The 27,136-nt window shown below is 40.7% G+C and overlaps 1 protein-coding gene across 5 annotated transcripts in view; it reads right to left on the bottom strand.

Moving 5' to 3' along the window:
- per2 (period circadian clock 2) overlaps window positions 1-17,124 on the bottom strand; it is a 33,172-nt gene extending 16,048 nt beyond the window's left edge. For 3 of the 5 annotated variants that reach the window (XM_019347597.2, XM_019347598.2, XM_019347599.2), the window contains exon 1: window positions 9,253-9,701. In XM_019347597.2, the coding sequence (XP_019203142.1) occupies window positions 9,253-9,701 (449 nt within the window). Of the gene's footprint in view, window positions 1-3,914; window positions 4,044-9,252; window positions 9,816-16,755 lie in introns of those variants that run through there. The other 2 variants (XM_005476307.4, XM_005476311.4) reach the window with 2 other exon arrangements.
- Window positions 17,125-27,136: the final 10,012 nt, after the last annotated feature.

Raw genomic sequence — 27,136 nt, 5'->3', positions numbered from 1 at the left:
GGTAATCGGTTAAAGTGATCTTTTTGTGTCAATAGATTAGATTGACAGTGCTGTGCAAATCCATATATCCAATGTACTCTAAAGGTGGGCCAGACCAACTTGTAATTAGATAATTAAACAACAGGAAACTATTTGTAAAAGATGTCACGCTGACTTTCTGTGCATATGTTTTACGTTTTATATGCACTTCTAGAGTGATTACGTCACCTAAAAGAATACTGGTTATGTAATAATAAAAGAATAAGTACTCTATACTCAAGACTCGCAGCATGGGGTGCAAGTTACCTAACATAATGACATGTAACTCTTTTAATAAAGGAACAAGTATACTCAAACTCACAACAGGGTTTTATAATTGAGCTAAAGAGAGCTGCTCTTTTCTGCCTTTGTGAATGTGAATCAATGATCGGTGTCCCAGCAGCAGCTTCAAAATAGCCAGGTTACAAAAGAAGCCCTCTTCAAATATAAGTATAGTTAAGGTTAGTTTTCCCTCTGTGGTGACGTTACATAAATCTGCAGCGGGAGCGCAGCAAAGGGGTTTGGGTCTTTACATTTCTATATACATTTTAGTCATTGTTCATGTGGTATCCAACTTTGAATTTAAAATATTTTACTCCTGTAGTATATTAGATCAAGTTGTCTCATTTGGTTAGGCCAGTTTGTTAAGTGTTTTTTTCTGATTAGAGTTCTGTTTTGTTGACCTTTTTATGGGCCCATTTATTTCTTAAAGAGAGTCTGTTTGAATTATTATGTATTATTTGTGTCTACTGGGGTATAGATATAATAAAACAGTACTCTAGTACTATGAACCACAGCTCAAACTGATTTTTTACTCTATGTTTTCCTTGGTGATGAATTTTCTGTTAGCACTTGTGACTTTGTTATTCCTGCCTCAGTATGAGTTAATGTGTTTAGTAGTTATCCTTTGGGTTCATTCCCATTTTGCTCTGATAGTTATTTCTTGTGCCCACTTTTATTTTTACTTCCCTCCTTATCTCATTGTCTTGATTTCATTCAGCTGTGTCTTGTTGCCCTCCTGTTTCCACTTCCCTGATTACCTCGTTATGCATAAATAGTCATGCCTTCCTCTCAGTCTCTGGCACAACATCTGTTATGCTTCTCAGTGTGCTTCCCCGTGCACAATTTTGTGATTACTCTGGATTTCAGCATAAACCTAATAAAACGGCTTGCTTTTTTCCTTGGTCCGTCTTCTGTATCTTGTGTTAGAGCCTTAATTCTGCACAACCTGATGTCAACTGATGCGTCTATACTGTACAAGTATGACCCAAGGTGTTAACCTACAAGCTTAACACTACACTAATACAATAAAATCAACAGCGCTCAAGGACACTGACTCACTATCACACAGCTTACTGTATATAACAGGCTTACCTGGCCAAGAATAGAAATCACCTTTACAAATAGCCTCTCCAAGCACAGGTGAGTCTCTAATTCTACTAAATATGGACTCCGGGACCCACAGCTGGTTTTAGATTGGACAGATTGAGCATGTATTAGTGTGTGAGACTTGGAAAGTGTTTTTGAAAGCAGGCTAGATTGCAAAGGAGCACTTACTAAGTCTGTGTGCCACTCTCTGAGCACCGCAGTACATAGTTCATTTTAGTTTCTACATCGAATATTAGAACCTGAGTTGTGTCACAATTTTATTATTATTCTGAGTTAGCTTCAGATCGTGCTCCATGAAGGACTCGAAGGTATCAAATATTTTCACTGAAAAAAAAGCTGTCTCTTAATTGGACTAGGTAATATTTGAATTTCAGTCAGTGCTCAAATTTCCATGCCAATTTAAAAAGTTAAGCTGATTTTGTGTAAAAGTACTCAAATACAAGTATCTCAAAAGTGTAGGTCAGTTATTTTCCAGTGACAACATTGGTGTAAATAATTTGCCTAATAAATTGTTAGGTTACCTAATAATTGTTGTTTGTTTTTTTACTATGACATGCCAACTTGGACCATATATACATATGCAGCATCAATGTGTATTTAAAAAAAACAAAACCAAAAACCTCTTTTTCTGTCTGACCTACATACATGTGTGTCAGCTGGTATTGGTCTGTCACACACCACAGTGCAGGCAGCAAGTAATCAGTCAATCTTACTATATTTGTATAGCACCTCCAACGCAGGTTAGTGCAGTTCAAAGTACTTCACAGAAGACTGACGTGGAAATTAAGACTGGACCAGGAATAATAAAACCTCAAAAATAGAATGCAATAATAAATTAATTTAAGAGTAAGCTACTGAAAACTTAATCTCCCCATCATTTTTCCATTTGACTATAACTCTATTAGTATACTATATGCATTAATATATACAAAGGCAGCATTGTTAATAGAGAACGAAAAAGGAAAATATATAATGTAAATATTTTGTATATAGAGTGCCAGTGTGCTCTTTGGATAACCTGACCAGCACTTTGAAAATGGAGTTTTTACAGTCACACTGATGAATGAGAAACTGATTATTTCATCACACTAGCATCTTCAAAAGCACCAGTATGTTTCTGTGCAATCTGCAGGCACCAGGACACCAAACTGTACCAAAAAGAAGATATCAAAAGCGATCAAGAAATAAGAAAAAAATAATTTACTCATTGATACTTTTTTGTGACTAATTTGATTGAAAGATAAGACCACCTGTTCTGTTGTAACACTACAAAGTCAGAACATAAACAAAGTAGCCAGTCCACTGTATTGTATTAGCCAATAAGCTTGTCTAAAGACTATTAACAGCTGTCTGAGAAACTGACTCACCTGAGCTACAACTCAGCAAGCTACTATGAATAACCTCCTTACCTGACTAAGAATAGAAAACATCTTTATAAACAGCCTCTACAAACACAAATAGGAGTCTAATCCTGTCAAATATAGCCTTCAGTACTCAGAAATACAACAGCTGGTTTTAGACTGTACAGACTGACCATGTATTAGCGTTGAGCAGCCTAATTCACATTGTGGTAGTAAGTCTGTAGGTCGTTTAAACTAGTTACAATAAGAGTGCGCTCAAAGAGGCTAGTCTGCAGCAGGGACACAAGGTGACAATCAGGGCAATGTCATCCTGTTTAATTAGGAACTGCACAATGACTCTGTGGCTTTATTATGTTTCACAGACCTGAATAAAGCCAGCGTAAGTGGGCCTAAAAGCAGGTTTTAAAATGACCAGTTCATTATATGAATGAATATAAGTGAAAAACACCCCTCAGTTTGGGCTTTCTGGCCCAAACTGAGCCAATCCTGTTTAAGGTTCAGAGTATTAATGGAAAAAGAAGTCACAGTTCTGCAGCAGGTGTTAAAACAGATTTATCTGCATTTTTTCCACTCTCTTCCAGAGTTTGTTTCAAATTTAGCATAATGGTCCAAAACCACAGAACTGTATTTTCTACCATGTACCTACTGGCAAAAGTTAATTCAGATGAAAAGTCTATTTTTAATCATTTCACCCTTTTATTTCCCCCTAAGTAGTTGCTAAATAACTAACAGCCAAACTCTATTGTCAAAAATGACTAATTTAAATCTGGCCACTGTTAAATTAATTTGTTTTAACAGGTCAAAGTCACAAACATAAGTTTAGTGATTACAGATTAGGCAGCTGCAAAGAATCAACTCACATGTTCTACTAGGTAAACTAACTGCTTGCCAACTCAGTCCTGTGGCTCAGAGGAGATCACAATAATGGCTTCAGTTACCGATCCGAAAGGGCAGCGAGGTAAAGTGATGAAAATATTACAAGTGTGGTGTCCACTTTAATGGATGATCATTTTTCTTTAGGCGGGTCTTTGCTGGGATGTAATGGTAAACACCATTTACTCTTAGCAACAGGCTGTAGTGGGTGGTGTTACCTCATACAGACTTATTTAAAACTACTACTTTCTGTACGGACTTTGTTCTCCCTACCTTTTATGAGGTGTTCTTCCAGGTGCTCTGACTTCCTCCCACAGGCCAAACATTTTAGGCTAATTTGTGATTGTAAATTGGCTGTAGGTGTGAAAGTGAGCATGTGTGGTTGTCTGGCTTGTGTGTGTTAGACCAGGGGAGTACCATGTCTCATCTCACTGTGATCTGGGACAGGCTCCAGTTGAGCACACAGTGAGTACAGAGGGAGAGACAGAGCAAACAGTATCCTGGCAAAGGCAGAGAGGAAGAAAGGGACAGAGAGAGAGAGAGCAGGTAGAAAGAGAGAGGAGAAAGAAAGCCAGAGGAAGCAGAGATCATAACTTGGAGTATGGATCATTAAATTCCACACTTAACCCAAACTTCAACATGTTTATCATTAATTTTGGGAGTGATTTAATCCCCACTGCCCATGGATGCAAAGAGACTGTTATCAGTTTTCCTACAAACACTGGGGCATAACCATGACTCCCCAAAGCAAAATTTTTGCTCCCTAAATATTGGCATTTGTGTGCTAGTTTAGCTCACTGGGTAGAGCGGATGACCTATATTCTGCGAGGCTAATACAGAGATCTTGGTTCAAATCTGCTGAGGCCATCTGCTGTTTTTTCTGGTGCTTTTTTCCAGCTTTTCTGTTTTTTCTCTGCTGTCATATCGCAAAAAAGGCTAAAAGTTAAAATAAATATGTATAAATTGTCAAATATCAGTGGTGCACTGCACTGTATCAGCCACCAAGCTATGCAGCTGTATGAGATACTGACTCACCTGAACTATAACTCGACAAGCTGCTATGAATAACCTCATCACTTGGCTAAGAATAGAAAACATATTATTTACAAAGAGTTTGTCCAAACACGATTAGGAGTCCAATTCTGTCAAACATTGCCTTTGAGAGCAACAGCTGGTTTTACACTGTACAGAGTGACCACGTATTAGTGTCGACACACTGATTCACAATGTGGCTCCAACTGAGTTGTTTCAATTAGTTAAAAAAAAAAAGAGGCTCAAAGAGACTTTAATTTTTACACTGTGCACCAGAGACAGGAGGTGACGATCAGGGCGAGGTGGTCTTGTTTAAACTGCAGAGCAACAAATTTTTATGCGTGTTTGAGAGACATAAATAACCCAGGGAAGCCATAACGCAGGTAAGTTTACACTGCAGTGCGCTTAAAATCAGTGGCTCATTCCCTACGACGACTATAAAGCTATATGAACTATATGAATAGTGAGAAAAGACAACAAGAAATGTGAATTAAAATTTTGATATTTTTTTTTTTTTAGGGAGTTGATTAAAATAGCAGAGTACAAGTGGTATCCAATTCTGGCACTACATGCTAATTATTTATACAGGGGAGTATGCAGACGTGACGCACGTACTCCTACACAGAGAGTGATTGTAGGGATGCAATTTTCTATTCAGAGCCTTTTGTCAGACAGTTATTCATTCACTGATAGCTGTGCAGATTCTTTATATAGTTAAACTATTTAGTCCAAAGAAATATATTTTAGGGCCATTTCTGACTGACTTCCTCTTTGGAGTATTGATGGAAAGTAAATATCTTTACAAACTAAGATTTTTAAGCTTTTTATGTCTAAAATCCTGCATACATACGTGGAAACACCTGTCCACACTAAGTGATAAATACTTATAAAATATATCTTTTATATTGGTGCATTTTGATACATGTCCTACACATTTGATGCAAGGTGATCCAGAGTTGTTAAAGACTAAAACGTGAACCAGTTTCTTACTTTGGACTTTCCCCTCCTTCAAATCTGCGTGCTGGCTTATCTCTGTATGTCTGGCAGATATAAATCTCGACAGAAAAGTTAAAAGCTGAAGAACTGGTGGCAGTTACCCACACTTGCTAAAATGTGGGGCTGTTAACTGAGTTACATCAGCCGACAAAGATTTACTTTTTCTCAGAAGACTTTTTGACTTGTCGCAGGAGAAAAAGGACCGGTGACTTAACAGTCGCTCTTCTGGATTCGGCTGTACGAATAATTGATATTATTTTTCACACCTATGCTTTTAAAGGTCACCATGTCCACTCTTACTCTAACACATATAACACTACTACTTCAAGTACATTCTCCTCCTTGCTTCTCTCTCGAGTGGGATATTAAAGGGGAAAATTGAAGGATACTCACAACATGAAACTGTCTAACAGACCAGTGATGGACCTGTAAATTGGAGCTACAAGCTCAGAGAGAGTATAGTGTGTATTTATTCATTAACTGCTTTTACTTTTGTCCCCTTTTCATTAATTGTTAGCATGCTTCAGTGTATTAGAAACATGGTTTGACTTGATTTCTTACTCTCTAGACAAAATATGGGGTGAAATACCAGCCACTTAATAATAAGTGGCTGCTTGTTCATGCAAATATCTAATCAGCCAATCACATGGCACAAGCTCAAAGCTTTAGACATGCAGACATGGTCGAGATAACCTGCTAAGGTTCAAAGCAAACATCACAAAGGGGGAAAAAAGGTGAATTAAGTGATTTTGAATGTGGCATGATCGTTAGTGCCAGATAGGCTGGTCTGAGTATTACAGAAACTGCTGATCAGCTGGGATTTTCCCACACAATCATCTCTAGGGTTTACAGATAATGGTTAAAAAAAAGAGAGAGAGAGAGAGAGAGAGAGAAAATAACCAGTGAGCAGCAGGTCTCTGAGTGGAAATTGTTGGTTGATGTCAGAGGACTGCTTCAGCTGATAGGAAGTCAACTACTCAAATAAGCACTCACTAAGGTATGAAGCAGAATGAATGCACAACACGCTGAACTTTGAAGCAGATTGGTTACAGCAGCAGGTGGCACTCCTGTCAGCTAAGAACAAGAAACCGAGACTCAAATTTGCACGAGGTCACCAAAATTGAACAGAAGGAAAATGATGCCCAGTCTGACAAGTCTCCATTTCTGCTGAGACGTTCAGATGATTGGGCCATAATTTGGAATAAACTAGTGAAACATGAAAGCATGGATCCATCCTGCCTTGTACCGGCGAATCAGGCTGCTGATGGTATAACGTTGTGGGGAATATTTTCTTGGTACACTTTTGGCTGCGTAGCATCAACTGAGTATCACTGAAATACCAAAGCCAACCTGAATACACACAGCTCATCTCACACTGGTTTCTTGAACATAATAAGTTCACTGTACTCAAACGACGTCCACAGTCACCAGATCTTAGTCTGATAGAGCACCTTTGGTATGTTGGTATCCATATCATGGATGTGAGGCTGACAACTCTGCAGCAAATGTGTGATGCCGCCGTGTCACTATGGACCAAAATGTCCAAGCCCCTTTTGTCATTTAAATAAAAATCTTTTGCTATTTAAATGAGGAAGGTGAATGAGAAGGGGGAGGGGGTGTATTAAAGAGCAACAGATACTAAACACAGAGAAAGACGGCGTATTTTTAGATGCTGAGGTCTAGAGACCTCAGCATCATGAGATCTAGAGAAAAAAACTGGTACAAAAGGTTAAAAGTTCAAGGGAAGAGAGCGGCGTGAGTGAGAAGAGAGGGAAAAAAAAGTAATAGCATTTTTTGAGGGAGGGAGCTATTGCGTGCGAGGCGCATACAGACAGGAAGAGGAGCGGTTTTTAAACAAATAAAAAAAAAAAACTCCATACTGAAAAGATCAAGTGAGGTAGGACAGGCAAGGCTGAAAGTGAGGCAGTATAACGTCAATGCCTTCCACTTGGACGGCTCCACCCAGTAAACAAAGACAAACATTTTGTTGCCATAGAAATGTCAAGGAGCCGGCGAGCATGACAAAACCCATCTGCTATAAAGAGACGGCCAGCATCCAGTTTTCCTACTGGAAGGAATGGTCATTTTTATTTTTTCCACTGCTGTAGTCATGTCTTGGGCAGGCTGCACTGCGTCTGAACATTTTTTAAATCATGATGAAGTCACGTCTGCATGTTTGTGGAGAGGCAGGGGATTTTTATTTTTTTTGGTACTTTAGTCATTTAAAGTTTTCTTTGAGAAATGCCGTAACCAGTAATTCTTCAGATACTAAGGCTGTGATGTGACTGAACATTAAGTTAAACTATAAGGTGAGTAAGCAAACATTAACTCTCACTCAGCGTGAGAAAAGTGAACATTAGAACACATCTGTAAACATAAATCCAGAAAAACACACAGCATGCTAATATGCTGCCCTTTAAATTCTCTACAACGTGAGGATCATCTTTAAACATAAAGCTGAAACCACCTCATAATTCATTCAAATAGCCTTTATAATTTACCAGGGCTACATGAAACACTAACCACACAGCATCACAGTACAAGTGTCTAAAAATGAGGCGGCATTTAAACCTGTTTACTCCAGAACCAACAGAAGCGTGAAGCACATGGACGTATCTTGCCAAAACATGTTTTTTTGTGTGTCCTACATAGAAATCAGATCATGTTTATCATGTTGGATTCCTTCATAAAAAGTGCAAAAAACAGACACCAACTGCTCCTAGTCTGACTCACTTGTATGCCGTGTAAGCTGGCAATGAGATCTAGTTTAGGGAGTCAGAACATGTTTGCGGTGACACTAAATAATGACAAATTAATCCTCATTTGGCAAAAGTCCCAGCGTAACATTTTCTGACAAACAGGATGTGACTGGCAGGAAGAACACCCCTAAAAGCACTTCCATTTGAAAGCCATTATTCAAATCAGTCCCCATTCACATGTATTTTATTTTTTTGCATGGGGACACTCACACCCAGGAAACCTACAACGCAGGTACATTTACATTTCAATTGGGCTTCTGGGGCCAAGAGCACGACAGCCATCACTGAAGCCTTGATTCACTCACTCATCTACATGCATTACCCAATGGGGGCAGATACATCAGCTGCTGATAACTGCATTTATTATGACCGGGACATGTTGATGGTGGAGGAAATGATCAATTTTCATGGTGATTGTTGTCACTCAATAGCAAAGGGTAAACGTAACTATGAGTGCAAAAGGAAAGAGCATAAATAACCCAGCACAATTTTTCCCATCAGGAAAGCTGGTGTTATCTTCGGATTGGCACTTTTGGAATTTTCTTTTTTATCCAACGGGGTCTTGAAAAAAACATTTATCAGCTACTGCGGTAATTTGTAATGACAGACACAGACTGCTGTGATCATTGTTGAACTGCCTGCAGATTCCTGAGATAGCAACCTTGGGTCTTGATCCCATTTATTATCTCCTACTGCTGGCTTGTCAGACCGGCCAAAGACTTGTCAAAGACTCAGTACTTTGGTTGATTGTCTGTATTTGCTGCTATGCAAAGACGAAGAGCAACCCTCATAATGGTTTTATCAGTCCCACAACCACCACTGACCTCTTATTGCTCTCCGAGGATTCCAGCAGTGCCGAGTCCTTGCTGTTGCTGGTGGAGCTTCCCATCGACTCGTGGCCGTTGCTGTCGTTTCCATGACTTTCATTGCCGTGGCTTTCATTGCCGTGTGATTCGGTCCCACTCCCGCTCGATCCGCTACTCTTCATCTCCACATCCTCCTCGGGTAGTGACCGAGAGCGAGGGTTCTTGCGATGGTTGTCTGGCGAAGCGGGACGGTCCTGACCGCTGCTGTCGCTGCCCTCAGAAGGGAGGCCTAGGTCAGGCCTACCTTGGCTGAAGGCACCCATGCGGTGCAGCTGTGCCATGGAGCTGCACCCCGGGTCCCCCCTTGGGATAGAGCTGCATGAGGTGGACGCTCTGCACCCCGAGGCTCCATCCTGATCCTCCAAACCTGGGAAGCAGTAGGGCTTGAAGTCTGAATCTTCTGACATCAGGAGATCTACACAGGCCTTGTTCCAGGTTAGTTTACTAGATGATTAAAAAAACCAATCACCCCATTTTTACAAGGGTGATAGCCGAGGGAATTAAAGAAGAAGTGGACTGATCTGCGGAGAGAAAGAGAGTACGCATGTTAGTAATGAAGTAAAACATGTCCATTACACATTTTATGATTGCATTATATGTAAATAAATGGGTAATATATGATGGAATGAAGTGATAGCGAAAAAAAACCCCGAGTCAACTAAGTTTCGATGTGCTATTATATTATTGTTAATACCAACAGAAATTGAAGTCAATAGATGCCTGGGTGAAGTAAGGTCAGTCAAAACACATGCTTGCGAGATTGGTCAAGGTTACTCCAAACCATATGCAATTTGCATTTAATTAGTCAAAACATAAAGAACCCACCAGGATTTCATTTGCACACAACAACAACATATTTTTTAAAAGTCTTTGAGACACAAATCAATGCTGCGCCCATCCTTCAAAAAGCTGTCTCGTCTTTGTCTGGTGTGAAATCCGAGCACATTGTGCTCTTTGACCCCTGACCTGTGAAGAGCCCTGCAGATTCTTCTCTGATGTACTGTAAAAATGGCTCTCTGGTACAGACAGCGTGGCCTTTAAGAACAGCAGGTCTGTCCCATGTGAGCCCTCCAACCCTTTCAAAGGATCTTTCACTCTGGGACACATGAAACACCAGACAAGCTGAATGCCATCATAGACTGCTGGCCAACAGTGACGGGGCTTTGGCCTGTTTTCTGTGGGGTTTTTTGACAAACTGTACAAAACCAGTGCTGTGTTAGATAATGATGCAGTAAAAACGCCAGATTCCCAAATACTGGTGGTTGGAATTACTTCTGGTTACAGTAAGTGACGCAGAGCTCGGTGAGAACATCAACAGCGTCGTGTTTGGAGTAAACAAGAAAAGGCCATGGCGATGGCTATGATCAGAAGAAGTGGCTAAAAGTTTTTTTCCCTCAACAGGCTGTTTCTAGAAATTGATTTTTCAGCAGTGAAACTTTCTAAAGGGAAGCACTTTGAATCACAGCTAAAAACTGGAAATTTACAAGAGAATTTGCACAGTCAAATCAATGAGGTGAGAACCTGTGTGAGAGTCACGTGTACGGCATGTGCAAGACCAAATGGTAAAAAAGGCAGATTAAAAAGGCAGTATGTGCTGCTTCACTCTATAATGATACAGAATTAAACTAATTACGCACAGTGATGCAGTGTAACCCATGGTTTGTATGATTGCTTTGGTGTGCAAGTACTTTTCACTAAACTAAGTTCAAATATTGCTTTTTTTTCTTTTAGTCAAAGAAAGATGAATGTTCCCAAAACATATATTCAAACTTGAGATTTACAGTCACTCAAATAAAATCTTATCAGTCACTCAGTTCTGTTTCTGGGCCGCACGTTGAGGTTAAAGCCACACTGTGCCCGTGTTTAACCTCTAGTCTTGGATGCCTTCCAGGAATAATCTCCCTCGTCACTAGAATGCCTTTCCCTCAGCCGTGCAATGGAAAATGTCTATATTCTCCTCTGCCTGAAGACACACAGCAGCTCTATGCCCTCCTTAAGTCACTAAGCCCGGAAGCAGAAGTGTATTTAGCCTCACAGAGTTAGCTTTTCAACGTCAAGCCCATGCAAGCGCAACGACTTCTACGTAGGCAGGTGTTTGGATGTCACTAATGTTTGTTGTCTATTGATCTGGTAATGACCTGTTTGAAAGGTGTGTGTGTGTACAGTATTCGAAAAAAAAAAGTTGCTGGCTTGACAAAAATGTATTTTTCATGTTGTTTCTGAAGTGTTTTTAAAACAGTAGATTTGGCCTACTTTCTACTCACGTTGCATCTGATCGATAAGTTCAACCTTCATCTGTTTGTCTTTTACTTAAAATAGAACACAGGTCAAATTAGACAGAATGACTGACAAGAATTGAGCAAGCGCAGAGGGATTTGATACTTTTCTTAAAGCACGATACAACTACAAACACAAGGACCACACAAGCAGCACGACTCAGTTTCTCAAATTCACAAAAAAATATTATTAAATATTACAAAAAAAGAAAAGAAAAGAAAACTGAAAAATTTGGCTCATTGAGCAGTTTAGAGTTCAAGGCGAAGGTTGCAACACTGACCTCTTGACTTTGCATTAAAAAGTTAATCACTTACTAAACTTTTATTGCATGTGTGCACGTGATCGTCTGCAAATCAGGCTGGCCCATCGATTGCGCAACATCACAAAGTCATCCTTACTTTGTCAAGGGTACTGAGGTATTTGCATTAATAATGAGCAGATCTGTTGGCCTTTTCAAATGGCAGAAAGCAGTTGGCAGTCAGCAGCCTGCATATCCCTGACATGCTGTGAAGTAGGCATATTCGCTCTGTGAACTGGGTCAACGTACAGCCAAATAACAGGGACAATTAAGGGACAAGTGAGCAACTTGTGTTGTAGTTTTTAGACTGCTTGGCAAGCTAAACTGGAGCAGTGAGTTTGGCAATGACTCGTCATCGCTGCAAAGCGAGATGAGCTTGGTAGCTTTTTTTCAGCCTTTCCTTTCACACAAAAAGTCCATCATGATGCACAGCGGACATTATAAATGAGAGATTTTGTTAAACCCAACATAGTGTACATACTGAACATTCCTCACTGACCACTGACCGGTTCGTTTTAGTTAAATGGATGGGGGGTTTTTTGGCAGGCGCTGCTGCAGAAGCAAAAAATGCAAAAGCAAGTCTGGTCCAAAGTTGAAGAGCTGACTGGCAATGTTTCTAACATTCACAAAGTCCAGGAGTTCGTACTGGTTGCCAACTACCTACTAGACATTGACCTCTATCGCTCATTGTCGTGCCAGTTGGCTCAATACCAGCAGACAGTCGGTTGAGAAAGATACTAAGAGAGACGGTTACCAAACACGAGCAGGATCAGATACTTAGAAAGGCTAAGAGAGAGAAAGTTCATCCATCCTCAAAAATATTCTCCTTGGACTAGATGGACTGCTTTAACTGTCTGTTCACTTCGTTTCACTTCGTTAGGCATTCAACTGCTTCTTAATGCAAATATCTAATCAGCCAATAACATAAGAGAAACTTGATGCATACCAGCGTGTCGACATAGTGTTATATGTGGCTTAAGTTCAAACCGAGCATCAGAATTGGGGAGCAAAGGTGATTTAAGTGACTTTGAGCATAACACATTGTTGGTGCCAGACTGACTGCTCAAGGATTTACAGATAGTGGTCCAAAAACAGACAGTTTCCAGCAAGCTGCATTTATCTGGGTGAAAATACCTTGTTGATGCCAAAGCTCAGAGGGGAATGGCCAGACTGCTTTGAGCTGGTAGGAAGGCAACAGTAGCTCAAATAACAACTTGTTACAACCAAAGTATACACAAGAGCAGTCATGAAGCAGATGGGCTACAGCAGCAGAAGAGCACACTGGGCACCACTCCTGTCATCTAAGCGCAGAAAACTGAGGTGGTGGTGTAAAGAATGTGAAAGCATTTTTGTTTTTGTTTGCTTTTTGGATCTAGGCCCCCAAAAATACACTCCATCAAATTCTTATTTGGATGGAAGGCTAAGAATGTGAACAGAGACCTGTCACATGTCTGAAAGTAGGCTACATAGTACATGATGGTCCAGCAATGACAATCCAAGCTACTCTGGCAACACTGAGAAGTTTATGTAATTTATTGTTCAGAACCACTACACTATTTTGTTTACGGAAGCTGAGGACTTACTCAAAATAGATCCCCTCTCTAATTTTTATTTGCTTGAAAGACAATTAACAAGACAGAGTCAATAAACCCATGCAATAAAAGTCATTAACGGTGGTTCATTTTCAGCATTTACTCTTGGCCCACCACCTGTTAACCGGTTCTCAAAAAAGCCCATGAATGTCCGATTCTCCTCTGTAGTCAGGGTTACCCGAGGCCACATCAGCATCTTTGATTGTTCCTTTTTTCCTGTCATTAACTGGGTCTTTTCCATCCAGTTGAGCTGCCGAGGAAGCAGAGGAGAGAACGAAATGGATTTCCTGTTGCCCAGTAAGAAACTAATCATCATTTTTAACTGGGTAAGCTCACAGGGACCTTGACTCATACTCGTCCCTCACGTGACATTTGTGCAGGGTTATCTTTAGGTTATCTTTCACCAGCTTTGCATAATCAATACACACAGGCAGTGACACTATTAAGCGTGAGTTACGATGCAGTTCTTGTCAAAGGAAGCGGTCAGGAAGCCTTTATATCCTCCACTGAGGTAAGCAGAAGAGGTAACGGGTGACAAACAAGGTAAGATCAGAAACATAACGCAATTACAGCCTCTGTATTAGCAAATCTTCGTCAACACTTGCAATTTAATGCAATCAGATGGTCGTTCTTCCGGGAACACGATGCTCACTTGGCCTTTCTGAATCTTCAAGGACAAAATGTCCCATTTAGAGATGGCTTAAAACATTAAAACTAAGGTTGTAATTAAGGTGGCAAATTAAGATTTGATTACATGTGTTCAGCCCCCTGAATCTATTCATCTCTCTAGTCGTCACCGCAGTTTTCCTAGACGGCTGGAAAAAAAAGACTGTCTGAAGCACATTTCCAGATAACCTTGGTCCTTTTTAGAGTTATTTTCTGTTTGGTTGCTGTTATCATTCAGAGTTACCAGAAATATTCAAACCTCATGCTGCTGACTTAAAAAACCCCAACAGACTCATTGTTTAATCAGTCAAAACTCTTCCATCCTGAGATCCTAACAATAAGACATATAAAAAGATCCACTACATTAGGTGTAAATGTCACCGTACTGGTAATACACTGTGAGTACCAGCTGACTTCCAGATTTTTTAACTGCTAACTATACAGGAACCTGAATTTATATCATAATAACTAATATTAAACCATATTACCCATTCCTTACTGCATATCACATGCTAGACTTGAAATTGAATATGAAAAAGTCCATAAGATCAAAAAAGCTCAAGCTCTACAAACAGCTCCATATCAAGCTGTAATTTTATTTCATAACATTCAATGATACTCTGTGCCGCCTGCTCACTACGTTCCCCTTCATGTGATTTTTATGTAATTCATCTTTTCTAGGGGAAATAACCAGCACCAGATTACACAACTGTGCCAAATGAAAGACGTTCTAAGGATGCATTCATAATTAATCTTTACACACCACAACTGCATAATTAATATATTTATTACACTTTAATTGGACTCAAAACAACTCGTATAACCGCGCAGAAGTAGCTGCAGATTTTTGTGCATCGTGTAGAAGGAGTCCATTACATTTCCATTATTATCACACAGGCAGCGTTTCTCGAAGTGTTTCTGGCACTCTACCCCCCTCATGATGTCTGAGAACCTCAGATTTATGGGGTTGCCCTTGAAACAATGCTGCAATAATGACTTTAGAAGTTTAATATAAAAAATAAACACCACTTCAAGATATTTGTCCAATGATTTGTTTTTGTAGGCAAAGTTCTTACACCATCATTTGTGTTACCACAAAATTTAACTGCATGTTTAAATTAGCAGATGGAGGCAAAAAAAAGCCTCATTTCTAAACTACCTATAAGTACTAAAACATCAGAGGCTAAAGGATTTAGTCTCAAGGAGTCTGAAGTCTTATGGATTTAATGTGGGGGTTTCCACCAGTGTGTGCATGGTGTGTCTTGCACACTTTATTATGACGGTGTTTTTTTACTTTAACGTCTCAGTTCTTACATGCATGCAAAAAAGTGCAAAACAATAACTTGTATGCACCATGACTCCACTCACGTGCAGACATGACTGCAGTCGCTCTTTGGGATTATTTCATAATTCCCTGACCTACATCTGTCAGTAATGACAGCTCAAAAACTTGCGGTAAATAAGACTCGCAGTGCGCGCGCACACACCTGCAGAGACCACCTAAGACTTTCTTTGCTGTAGAGTCCACGCAGAAAATTCCACAAACTATTTTCAGCACGATTGCATCAAACTGCTGCACGTGTGCTTTGCACCTTTCCCCTAGACTGACCTACAGCACTGTGTGCTTTAAGATTCAGCTGTTTTCAACTATTTATCATAAAAATAAACTCTGATTGACATATGGTTAAAAAAAAGAGAAAGAAATCTGCAAATTCATCTCCTGCTCCACTGCGATTGTGGGCAGGGAGTGCCCAACCAAGGCAACCGTTCTTATTGCAACAGTAAGACAAAAATGCATAAATGAGATCTCCACTGAGCCCTATTTGCGTCACTCATCTTTCTCCTCCCTCCTCAGTCACAAAGGGCAAGGTGAATACACCCAAATTAAGCCTTCCACACACACACTTCTTCCATTAAATAAGATCCACATTTGCATGCCGCATTTTGACTTGTCTTTATCCTCTTTTAGGAAAATTAAAAACCAGCATTTACTTTGTTTTCTCTCCAGTTTCCCTTGTAAGGACTTCTGCTGCTGCTGCTGAAGATGAATGAATGCTTTCATATAAGGATTGTCTCACTGTAGCAAAGACCAGCAGCCTGACTCAGCCTATTCAGAAAAAGCGTGGCGCACAGCCCAGAGGTTTTCTAATAGGAACTGCGTGTGAACTTCTGCCATGTGCTGCTGCTGCAGTAGCCTCTTTATGTAAGTCGTCAGGAGTTTTCATGTGTCAGTGACACTACAAACAGTGCGCCATATGCGACTCTGCCATCGCTGCCCTATGCATCTCCGCCGCTGTGAATTACCTGCCAGATTAAACCCTTATGTTAAAGGTCCTCTGAACCCAGACCACCGCCGGTATTTCACCTTAAAGTGCGGCGAGTTTCGTTCCGCCCCCGCTGTTACATGGGCACAGCCGGTGTCCCGTTGGAGTCTCCTGACCCTCACGGCAACACACAGTTATGCAACTTTGACCTCCCGCGATCCCACAGCAGAACCTTTTTACACATTCAGAGCACAGCTGGATAAAAGTGGAGTCTGCTTCACCTCTACACGTTCAAGACAACCCGGAGAAGCGCTGCAGCGTCTTACGCACAAAAGAAAGAAAGAAAGGAGAAACTCCCACCAACCTGACAGAAGGCTGATCGTCTTTAGCTCCGGGTGTCTCCGGGAAATACAGGCTAGCCTCTGGTGCAGTTTAGCGGTTGGATCCGTACTGCGATGATTAGCGGGTCCCGACAGCCCTGCGTTCGTCTCTCAGCGATGCCCTCTACCCCGTTCTGATTTCCACTCACACCGGGACTGTGCCCTGGATCTCCAGCGCTGGCAGTGACCTCATTTCGATAGCGATCCTCCAGCTCCTTCGCTCATTGGCCCACGAACCTGTCGGTCTCTACGTCACGGCGCTCGCATCGAATCAGCGCCAGCCGCCCCCCCACGGGCGGGGGCTCCAACCGCCGCTCCGCACTGTGATTGGTCCCCCCTTATGCCACTCCTTTTATATAAGTGTGTCACCGCTTTCACGTGGAAACCCACGGCTACTGCCGGCGTGAGAGAAGCGAGAGCAAATCACTACGACGCAGCTGCCGGTGAATGAAGCAGTGGCGATGGTTGGCTCACAGCGGCTCACAGCGGCCGACTGTTATCTAAACGGTTATACAAGTGTGTGTATGACCAATGTGGCTGAAGTGCGCAGTCATTCGCCTAAGCAGAAAAGTTCCTTGACTCTCCTAAAATAATGTGATATAACCCAAGGTCTCATTGATCGCGGCTGTTATCTAATTACAGTCACCCTTATATAAAAATAAGTGGGAACTTGTTGCTGATGCTGCTTCTAAGATATGTCGTAACACAGAAGTGTGCAAAATCATCTGATGATGACGTATCAAAATATAAAGGCAGGTTTTGTTCATTTTTTTTGTATTTGTTTGTTTTTGTTTTTCCTGTTTGAAGACTAGTCACATAACTCAAGTAGTAAAATTAAATAATGAATAATAATTATATTTTGGTGTGACAACCGTTCCTCTTAGAGTTGTGGTTCCTTCAGGTAGGCATACACACAGGTCTCTTCACTTCTGTCTCTTCATATAATGAGAGGATGATGTTGAGGTCAGGGCTCTGTGGGGAGGCACACTCTCTGCAGGACGACCTGTCCCTCTTGTGGCTGAATGTAGGTTTTTTTCTGCCTTATTTTATTTTTTAGATATCGTGGACTTAAACAGATACTGAGCTACAGGGAAATAATAATAATAATAAAAAAAAAAATAACAACGACGCCAATAATAATAATAATAATAATAATAATAATATGTGTTGAGGTGGCTGTGGCTCAGGAGATAGGGCAGGTCACCTATTAAGCTGAAGGCTGGGGGTTCCCTTCTTGTCTTCTCCAGTGCCAAATATCCTTGAGCAACATATTAACTCCAAGTCTCTCTCTGATGTGAATTTGTATGAATGGTAGATAGTAGGCATAGAAACAAGTGAATGTGGCATGATTTCTATAAAAACAGTGCTTTGTGTGCTCAGTTAGGGTAGAACAGTGCTATATAAGAACCAGTCTATTTCTTAGTTAATAATAATGCACCTAAACATTTTACAAATGTTCATTTTTCACCAGCCATTTTATTAGATACACCCATTCAATTGCTTGTTGACATAAGTATCTCAGTTATGCAACTGAGCACATTTAAAGCATGTGGACATGGTCAGGACGACCTGCTGAAGTTCAAACTGAGCATCAGAATGAGGAAGAAAGGTGATCTAAGTGACTTTAAACATGGGATGGTTGCTGGCAGCAGATGACCTACTCTAAGTATTTCAGAAACTCTGATTTTCCTGGGATTTTTCCACACATCCATAGGGTTTACAGAGAATGGTCTGAAAAAGAGAACATTTCCAGTGAGTGGCAGCTGTGTGAAAATTTCCTGCTGATGTCAGAGGTTAGAGAGGAATAGCCAGACTGGTACAAGTTGACAGGAAGGCAAAAGAAACTCAAGCACAGACATGTTAGAACCAAAGTATGCAGAAGAGCATTCTCTGAATGAACAGCATGTCCAGCCTTGAAGCAGATGGACTAGAGCAGCAGAAGACCATGCTGTGTCTGGGTCTTCTGTCAGCTAAGAACAAGAAACTGAGGCTACACTTCACAAAACAGAAGACTGGAGAAACATTGCTGATGCAACAGCCAGATGAAAAATAGTATGAACATTCAGAATTTGGCATAAGCAACATGAAAACATGGACCTGTTCTGCCTTGTATCAGTGATTCAGACTGGTAGTGGTGTGATGGTGTGTGGGATACAAGCCACAGCCTATCTGCGTATTGTCGCTAACCATCTTTTGATGGCTACTTCCAACAGGTAGCACACCATGTCACAAAGCTCAACACATCTAAAACTGGTTTATTTAACATGACAGTCATATCCAATAGATCAACTTTAGGATAAGTAGGAACAGGAAATTAATCTCATGGATGTGCATCAAACAAATCTGCAGCAACTGCATGGCGCTATCACATCTATGTGAATCAAAATCTCTGAGGAATGTTCCAGCAACCATGGGGAATCTGCACCACCAAGAAATGGGGATGTTCTGGAGGAAAAAGGAGGCACAACCCAGTACTAGAAAGGTGAACAAACTGGTGGTACATGTAGCCTGTACTCATGTTTAAAAGGCTCTTGTATATAAAGTATATCTATACACTGGTTCTTACATAGTAATTAGTCCATTATACAGCAAGACATGATTCAGATTTTACATACATGAATGCATAAAACGTTCATATTGCCCAGTAACAACTCTTAGCACAGTCAGAAGGAAGCAATTCAAAATCTTCAACATTAAAATGTCCCTACAGGGGTCTCTTTTGTACAGACATCAGCCTGTGGTCAAATAGCTTGTGGTTGTTGACTTGTCTTTTGCCCCAAAGTCTTAGTGGTCGACCCCAACATTCATGTTTACCCTTCACTTTTGCTCCAGTTACATTATAAGAAATTTAAATTGTAAATCCTTACAGTTAAACACATTTTGTGGTTGTGTTGATGCTTGCATTTCTTCCTGTTCTCTATTTACAGTAATGTATCACAGGTTGCCTGTGTGAGGCAGTGCCAAGTTTTAAATGTGTGGCATTGGAGTAGCTGGTGTAGCAGGCACTTACATTTGTTCCAGTTGCCACTAAGCAGTGTGTGTTCACAGAGGCAGGAAAAAATCAGTCACATAGTGGCTTCCCACATTCTTCTTAGTGAAGCTTGGTGACATATTGGAAGTCTTTTGTGTTAACTGTCTGTGGGTGTATCAAAAAGCTCTGTGATTAATACTGAGATCTCAAAATAGGTTGCATGAATTTACCCACATTTATTGTTACTTACACATTATTCATTTTGTAGTATGCTTGCCATGAGAGTAGAGTATGTGGCCTATGGCTCATATTTATGTACAGCCAGTTTATTTTTCTACAGTTTGCTCCTCTGTGTGATATCAACAACCGATTATGTTTCTGTGAACTAATCCAACTGATTTATGTGAAGCTATCTCTCATCCTACACTGAATATCTCATCATGTGTAAGAGGCTGGAGCATATCCCAGCTAACCTCAGCACGAAGACAGACAGACACATTACACACACCTAGTGGTCTGTAGTCTCCATCTGGCCTGCACTTCTGGAAACAGAAGCAGCTGGAGGAAGCCCACACAGACAGAGGGCGACACGTGCTACTCATCTTTTCACACAGAGTCACTAACCATAAAGCTACCATGCAGCCCTCCCTCATATTCCTTTCGTGATACAATTTCAGCTTGAAGGCCACTGATCATACATGCATTCACCGTGGAAGGTAAAATACAATGCAAAGTCATATTTTGCCTTTATCAGCTGCTCCCTCTAGGGGTCGCCACAGAGGATGATCTGCCCCCTGGCATCTCACCCTTTCCCGAGCTTCCTCCTCTGTCACACTAACCCTCTGCATGTCCTCCTTCACAGTATCCATGAACCTCCTCTTTGGTCTTCCTTTTTTTCACTTGCCTGGCAGCTCCATAATGTGTCCCATGTATCCACTATCCCCCCTCTGCTTTAGTCAAAACCATATAACTTTGTCTCAAAATGATTGAGTCCCTCTGACTCCCAATAAAAATCTGAGCATCTTCAAACTCTGCCACCTGTCTTTTTATCAGTGCCACTATCTCCAAACCATACATCATAGCAGGTCTCACCATGTTGTAAACATTCCCTTTCACCCCTGCTGCTATCCTTCTGTCACAAATCACCCCTGACACTCATTTCAACCTACTCCACTATCTTTTTCACCTCTCTTCTGTGCTGTCTGGTGTTTTGAATGGTTGGCCCCAGGTATTTAAACCCCTCCACCTTCACTGCCTGTGCTCCAACAGCTTCACTGTTACAGTGCTTGTGCTAAAAATCCTACTGGTCAACAAACACTGCACCTCATGCACTGTTCCTCTGACGTCTGATCACTGATTCAGAGACATACTGTGAGGCACCAAGTTGGTGATAGCACAAGGTATAAATAAGGAAGCACCGTAGAAGATCTCATCCCGTCACAATTTTAAATCTGAAAGTTATGTTGTTTTGTATTCACAAATACAATCAAGAAGGTTTTGAACATCTATGATTGTTGGACATCATTGATTTCAAGATTTGTAAAATGATTGCGTGGTGCACACGTTTCCAAATGAGCCAGCCTGGTGTAAACCCTTTAAATAAAAACCAAGAGAGCACATAAAAGTGTTTTGCGGTATACTTCTAAACTATTACTGAAACCAAATCAAAATAGTTGTGGTCTAACTTCCGGTATCATTCAGTTCACCATTATCTGGGTCCACAGATCATCTGTCTGTGCTTACACAGAAAAACTGTTTCCATATAAGGAAGAGAGCACCAGATGGCAGAAAGAACTAGCCAGATTTGACTTGTGCCGGGTGTGTTGTGCCGTGCAGCAGGCTGAGCCAGGGCAATGTGAAAAGGTGAGAAAGTGGGCGTGCCAGACATGTCCAACCTCCCAAAAACAAAGATGACACCCAGACTCCAGTCACATCCTCTTGCATTCACACATTCGTGTATGACGAATGTAAAAAGACAAAAGGTAGATTTATATTTACGAAGAAAGAAGCTATTCAGAGAGAAAGTCCATTTAATCCATACAGTATAAACTAAAGATTGAAAGTAACAAAAAGTAAAGTAAAAAGTAAAGTAACCCTGTGAAAACTCAGACAGACTCCCTACAACCCTGCATTAGGAAAATGGAAGAAAATGGATGGATGGATGGATGGATGGATGGATGATTAAAGTGCTTCCAGTGCCACTGCTACAAAGCTCCAAAACGTAAACCTACTAATCCACTGCTACGCAATCAGTGACGCAGACATCCTAATATTTCACTGAACTGGGATTAGTAATACCCATGTAAACCGCTGATGGCTGACAAACATTATGAGACATCATGATGCAACATAAGCAGCTCCCTTGTTTGGTCCCTGGATGTAAAAGAGTGAGACTGACGCAAATCAGCCCATCGGTCCATGCTGCTGTCAAGGCCTCCATAAAAACAAGGGCATCCCCGCTATGTGGGGGTGGCGTGAGACAGCCACTGCATGACCATCAGAATCACTCAAGGCAAACAGTGAGTCATTTAGGATCATACAAGTTACTGTTGTAGGCATGTGATAATATTCTATTACATAAAGTGATCTAAAGGAATCCTGATAAAGTCAAGAAATGAAGTCTGACAGTCGCAACTTCCTGAGCTCCAACAATCAAAAGTGGCTAATAGACTTCTAGCTGAGCCTGTGGAGGATGCTGAGACCCAAGGTCATGTTTTGTTCTTTAAGTTTCAAAGACCTTTATTGGTAAATAAATCAAGTTTGTTTTTTTTTTTCCATGTGCTATGTGCAGAGGTGTTTTTTTTCTGTTCTCAAACTGATCTCCCTGTTGGAGCTCAGTCTGGGAGGAGTTATTTTTTTTCTCCTTATCTTTCCTCATGTGGTGCATTTTCCATTGTTATACCTCTCTGACCTGTCTTCCCCATGTGATGTTTTTGTGTAATGTATGTATGGTCGGAGGGTAAGATGGCACCGCCATTGCGTGCAATAGGTCGGCAGCCTTATGAAATTTCCCCTTGTGGGACTAATAAAGGTATATCATATCAAATCAAATCAAATCAAAATCAAATCAAAGTATATGCACAGAGTCAGGATTTAATGTGCTGACTCTTCTTTGTAACCTCTGTAGTTCTCTGTGGAGATCCATTCCTGCCATATCAACGCTCCAAGCTGATCACAGTTCAGTGATTAACCCCTGATCCTTGGTCCCATTAAGATCTGGGTAGTTTTCTGGTCTAAGATATTATTTTGCAGATCTCCGAGCCTCTGTGGTGTCATTTGTGCCTCCATGACGGAAAACACACAGACTGTAAATGTAAGCAGGTTATTTTGTTACATAAACACAACATAAAATGCTAAATTTGATGAAATCTGGTCAACTGAAACTTCCTTGATTGGTATACATTCAGTTTATACCGAGCACATTTACCTTAATAATGAATTATTTGAATTAATTAACGTTTGATTTTAAATATTTGACTTGCATGTTAAATAAAATAGTTATTTTGTGTTTATTGAGGGTGAAGAATTTTATTTATTTGTTTATTTATTTATTAAAGTTGAGCATATGCTAAACATTTATGTGGCAATTGAAATTGGGTTGTCAATTTATTAGGGACACCTCACTGACACAACTGCCCTTCAAGAAGGTTGTTATTTTCTTTTTTTATTATTTCCAAAATCATCTGATAGTGCTTCCTAAACTTTGTGTTCATTTTGGTGAGCACTGCCGCCTCACATCAAAAAGGTTCCTGGTTCAAACTTTAGCTAAGACATCTCTTTATGACATTTCCATGTTTCCACTGTGCCTGTGTGGAGTTTCTCCATATGCTTCCTACTACAGTCCAAGGACAGCTCAGCAGAATAAAGTGCTGTATGACGGAATAGTTTAACGCTTACCATCAGACTTGAAATGCCACTCCATGTTGGTCTTTGAAGGCGACAGGTTGTGTCGCTTTTTAACTGCACTGTATTACACAGAGAGGTGTTTCTGTTATCAAAAGGACCATCCATGTAATGAGCTACACTTCAGCAGCACCTTAAATTTAAATCTGAAATTAGACCAGTTCTCCAAGAGGGTTAAAAATGGACATTATAACCTTCATGAAGGAAAGTTTATTCAGGGAAAGCTGCATCAGGTTCGGCCAAGTGCCCCAGTTTAGCCACCTGTGTGCAAAGAATAAAGCAATGTGATACAGTAAACGACTATCAAATAAAAGCAGTGAATAAGTTGAAAGCAAACATACACCAAAGCTATCAGTATTTTTATTGACACTGTGCCCAAGGTCCTGCTGTGGTCTCAATTGATAACAGTTATATTTGCTTTATGTAGGGCAGCAAATGGAGACACAAATGCATCTAAAACGAGTCACTTCCTCCTTTAAGTCATGACCAAATTTGACAAAAATCTGTCTATTTAACTGACAGAACAAACTCATAAAGCCTTCTTTTGTTTATCCCCCAGTTACAAAATAAATAATATGCTAGGAACTGACTATTTATTAACATGTATTTAACCAGGAAGTGAAACTCTTAAGATCAAGTATTTCTTTGGCAAGAAAGATTCTAGTAAAATCTCAACCTGAACTAGGCCTATGGATGCTGTGGCAGCAGGAGGAGAAAGAATCGTACACTTCCACAGGACTAAACTGTCGACATATCCTCCCAGTCCGCCCACTCTCACATGAAGTGGAGCTATTTCCACAGTAACAGCAGTTTGAACTACGTCACTAGTGCAGATCCAGAGAGTAGAGGCAGATGATGTGGGAAAATTTTACATCAGCGTACATATATTGGCAGCACTATGCGGTCAGCTCCCACTCACACTATTTTTCACTTGAGTGGTCCTCATACTTTAAGAAAATGCAGCTGATGGTTAATCAGAACTTATAGATGTGTCTTTTCAGAGATTTAATAATGACAAGACTACAGAGGAGATGTCAGAGAAGGAAATTCAGAAAAGACTTGATAATACCACAATTATGCTTGAAGACACGTGAGGACAGTTGTGACAAAAACACACCGTCATCCATCAGCTGTTTAAAGAGTATGGAGTACTGCTTATATGCCTAGAACGCTGGTGAATTACACCCACCGCCACTTCATTAGGTACACCCATTCAGCTGCTCTTTCACGTAAATATCTGATGAGTAAATCACATGGCAGCAATTTACTCCATTTAGGCATGTAGACATGGTCAAGATGACCTGCTGAAATTCAAACCAAGCATCAGAATGTGAAAGAAAGATGATAAACATGGCATGGTTGTTGGTGCCAGACGGGCTGCTCTGAGTGAATACTGTTGATCTACTGGGATTTTCCCACACAGTCATCTCTAGGGTTTACAGAGAGTGATCAGAAAAACAAAAATTATCCATTGAATTAGCTGAGTGGAAATGCCTTCTTCATAGGGGATATTGTGTTGGCACACTTTGGGCCCCTTAGTTCCAAATGAGCATCACTTAAACACCACAGCCTACGCGAGTATTGCTGCTGTCCATGTCTATACTTTTACAACAACAGTGTATACATTTTCTGATGGCTGCTTCCAGCTCAAATGACCTCAGTCTGGTTTCTTGAGCGTGACACAGAAACAGTCACCAGATCACAGACCAATACAGCACCTTTCGGATGTTGTGAAACAGGAGATTTGGATCATGGATGTGCAGCTGATAAATCTACAGCAACTGTGTGATGCAATCACGTTAATATGGACCAAAATCTCTGAGGACTGTTTCCAGCACCTTATTGAAACTGTGAAACAAAGAATTAATGCAGCTCTAAAAGAAGCAGGCAGTTAAACCCAGTACTAGCAAGGTGTGCCTAATGAAATGGCATGTTAATTTATACGTGAAATATACTTCCTTTCCCAGACTGCTCTTTGTATGTTAATGGCAGTTTGCAAATTTGTCGTTCTTTGTCTTTGAACAACAGTCTGTGACAAAGTAAAAGAACCAAAAATCGTTGTCATACTGCTTGTAGAGGATGATATGCAATACAATACAATACAGTTTTATTTATATAGCACATTTAAAAACCCAAAGGCACACCAAAATGCTTCACATTAATACAGAAAATCAACATAAATCAATTAACAAAGTACAGATGGGGCACTAGCACTAGCGCAGACAGGAGGCACTAATAGACCAGAAAGGTTAAGTAAAATAGGTATCGAACCTCAATTCAGAAGGAAGGTCAGTTCACGGATACAAAATATCAACTAAGAAGTTAAAAGAAAACAGCAGTAAAATTAATTAGATTAGATGGAATAAGGGTATTAACTGGTCGGAAGCCAGGTTAAATAAGTAAGCTTTCAATCTTGATTTGAAGGATTGGATAGAGTCTGAGGCACAAATAGAAGCAGAAGCATTTAATTTGCAGAAGCATTTGATTTGCTTTCACTTATAAATTATACAATACATCCTATGGAACGCTGCTTATGGCTGTAGAAACAGCATACAAACTTTTGGGCTGGCATAAAGACGAGCAGACCGACCATCTCAAATCCAAGCCAACATATTTCAGAACAGAAATTTAGCAAAGATATCGTCATCCCAGCAGCAACATATGAGCAGCTTAACTATTTTTAGTCATTAGCATTTTTGCTGCCATATCTACAATCATATCTACAATCTGCTTCTCTGATGTTTCTCATACCATTTATGTGAAGTTGGAGGATTGATCTGACCACCTGAATTCTATGTAAGGTTTTGGACCTAATTTAAACCTTTTGTCAGGAGGGCATTAATCTATCCCCTTCTCTCAAACTGTCTATAGTATTTTGTTTTTTGTACACTAATTAAAGACTAAAGGCAGGTCCAGTTTTTCTTTTCTTTCATTACTGATCCTTCTTTATACTTTTCATATATCAGCAATTCTCCATTCTACAGCTGGTCAGTCGGAAGTGATTCAACCTGTGGGCACGAAGGAATCCCCCTCAAACCAGTCCCCAGTGCTGCACGAGAAATACGCGCTTAAAGCAAAAAGCCTTCTCCATGTAGGAGGCATGTAGGACTACTGCACGCTGTATCCAGTCCAAAATAGTTGAACACTCCGAGTTACTTTTATGACTGCGAACGTGGCATCCCCTTATAGTGCTCAGAGTCCAGGCTGCCTCCGCCTGTGAACGCGCTCCCTCCCACACGCAGTTTGTCAGTGAGGTGTAGGCGGGTGTCGATACACTTATACGAAAGATATGCAGCTCTGCAGCAAATGTGACGTATGCAACAGTTGGCACAGTCTTTTCGTCACAAGATGCATTATAGCTGTTGCCCACAATCACTAAATCTGCTGTTGGCAAATTGCATCAGCCAGCTCAGTGTCATGCCAAACTGGTGGGCAATTCATTTTCCCAATGGGAGCCACACTGAGGGACTGGGACTGTTGTGGAACACCGC

This window comes from Oreochromis niloticus, linkage group LG18 (assembly GCF_001858045.2).
Source record: "Oreochromis niloticus isolate F11D_XX linkage group LG18, O_niloticus_UMD_NMBU, whole genome shotgun sequence".
NCBI lineage: Eukaryota > Metazoa > Chordata > Actinopteri > Cichliformes > Cichlidae > Oreochromis > Oreochromis niloticus.
The sequence above is the reverse complement of the archived record's forward strand: the minus strand, read 5'-3'. Positions and strand labels throughout refer to the sequence as shown.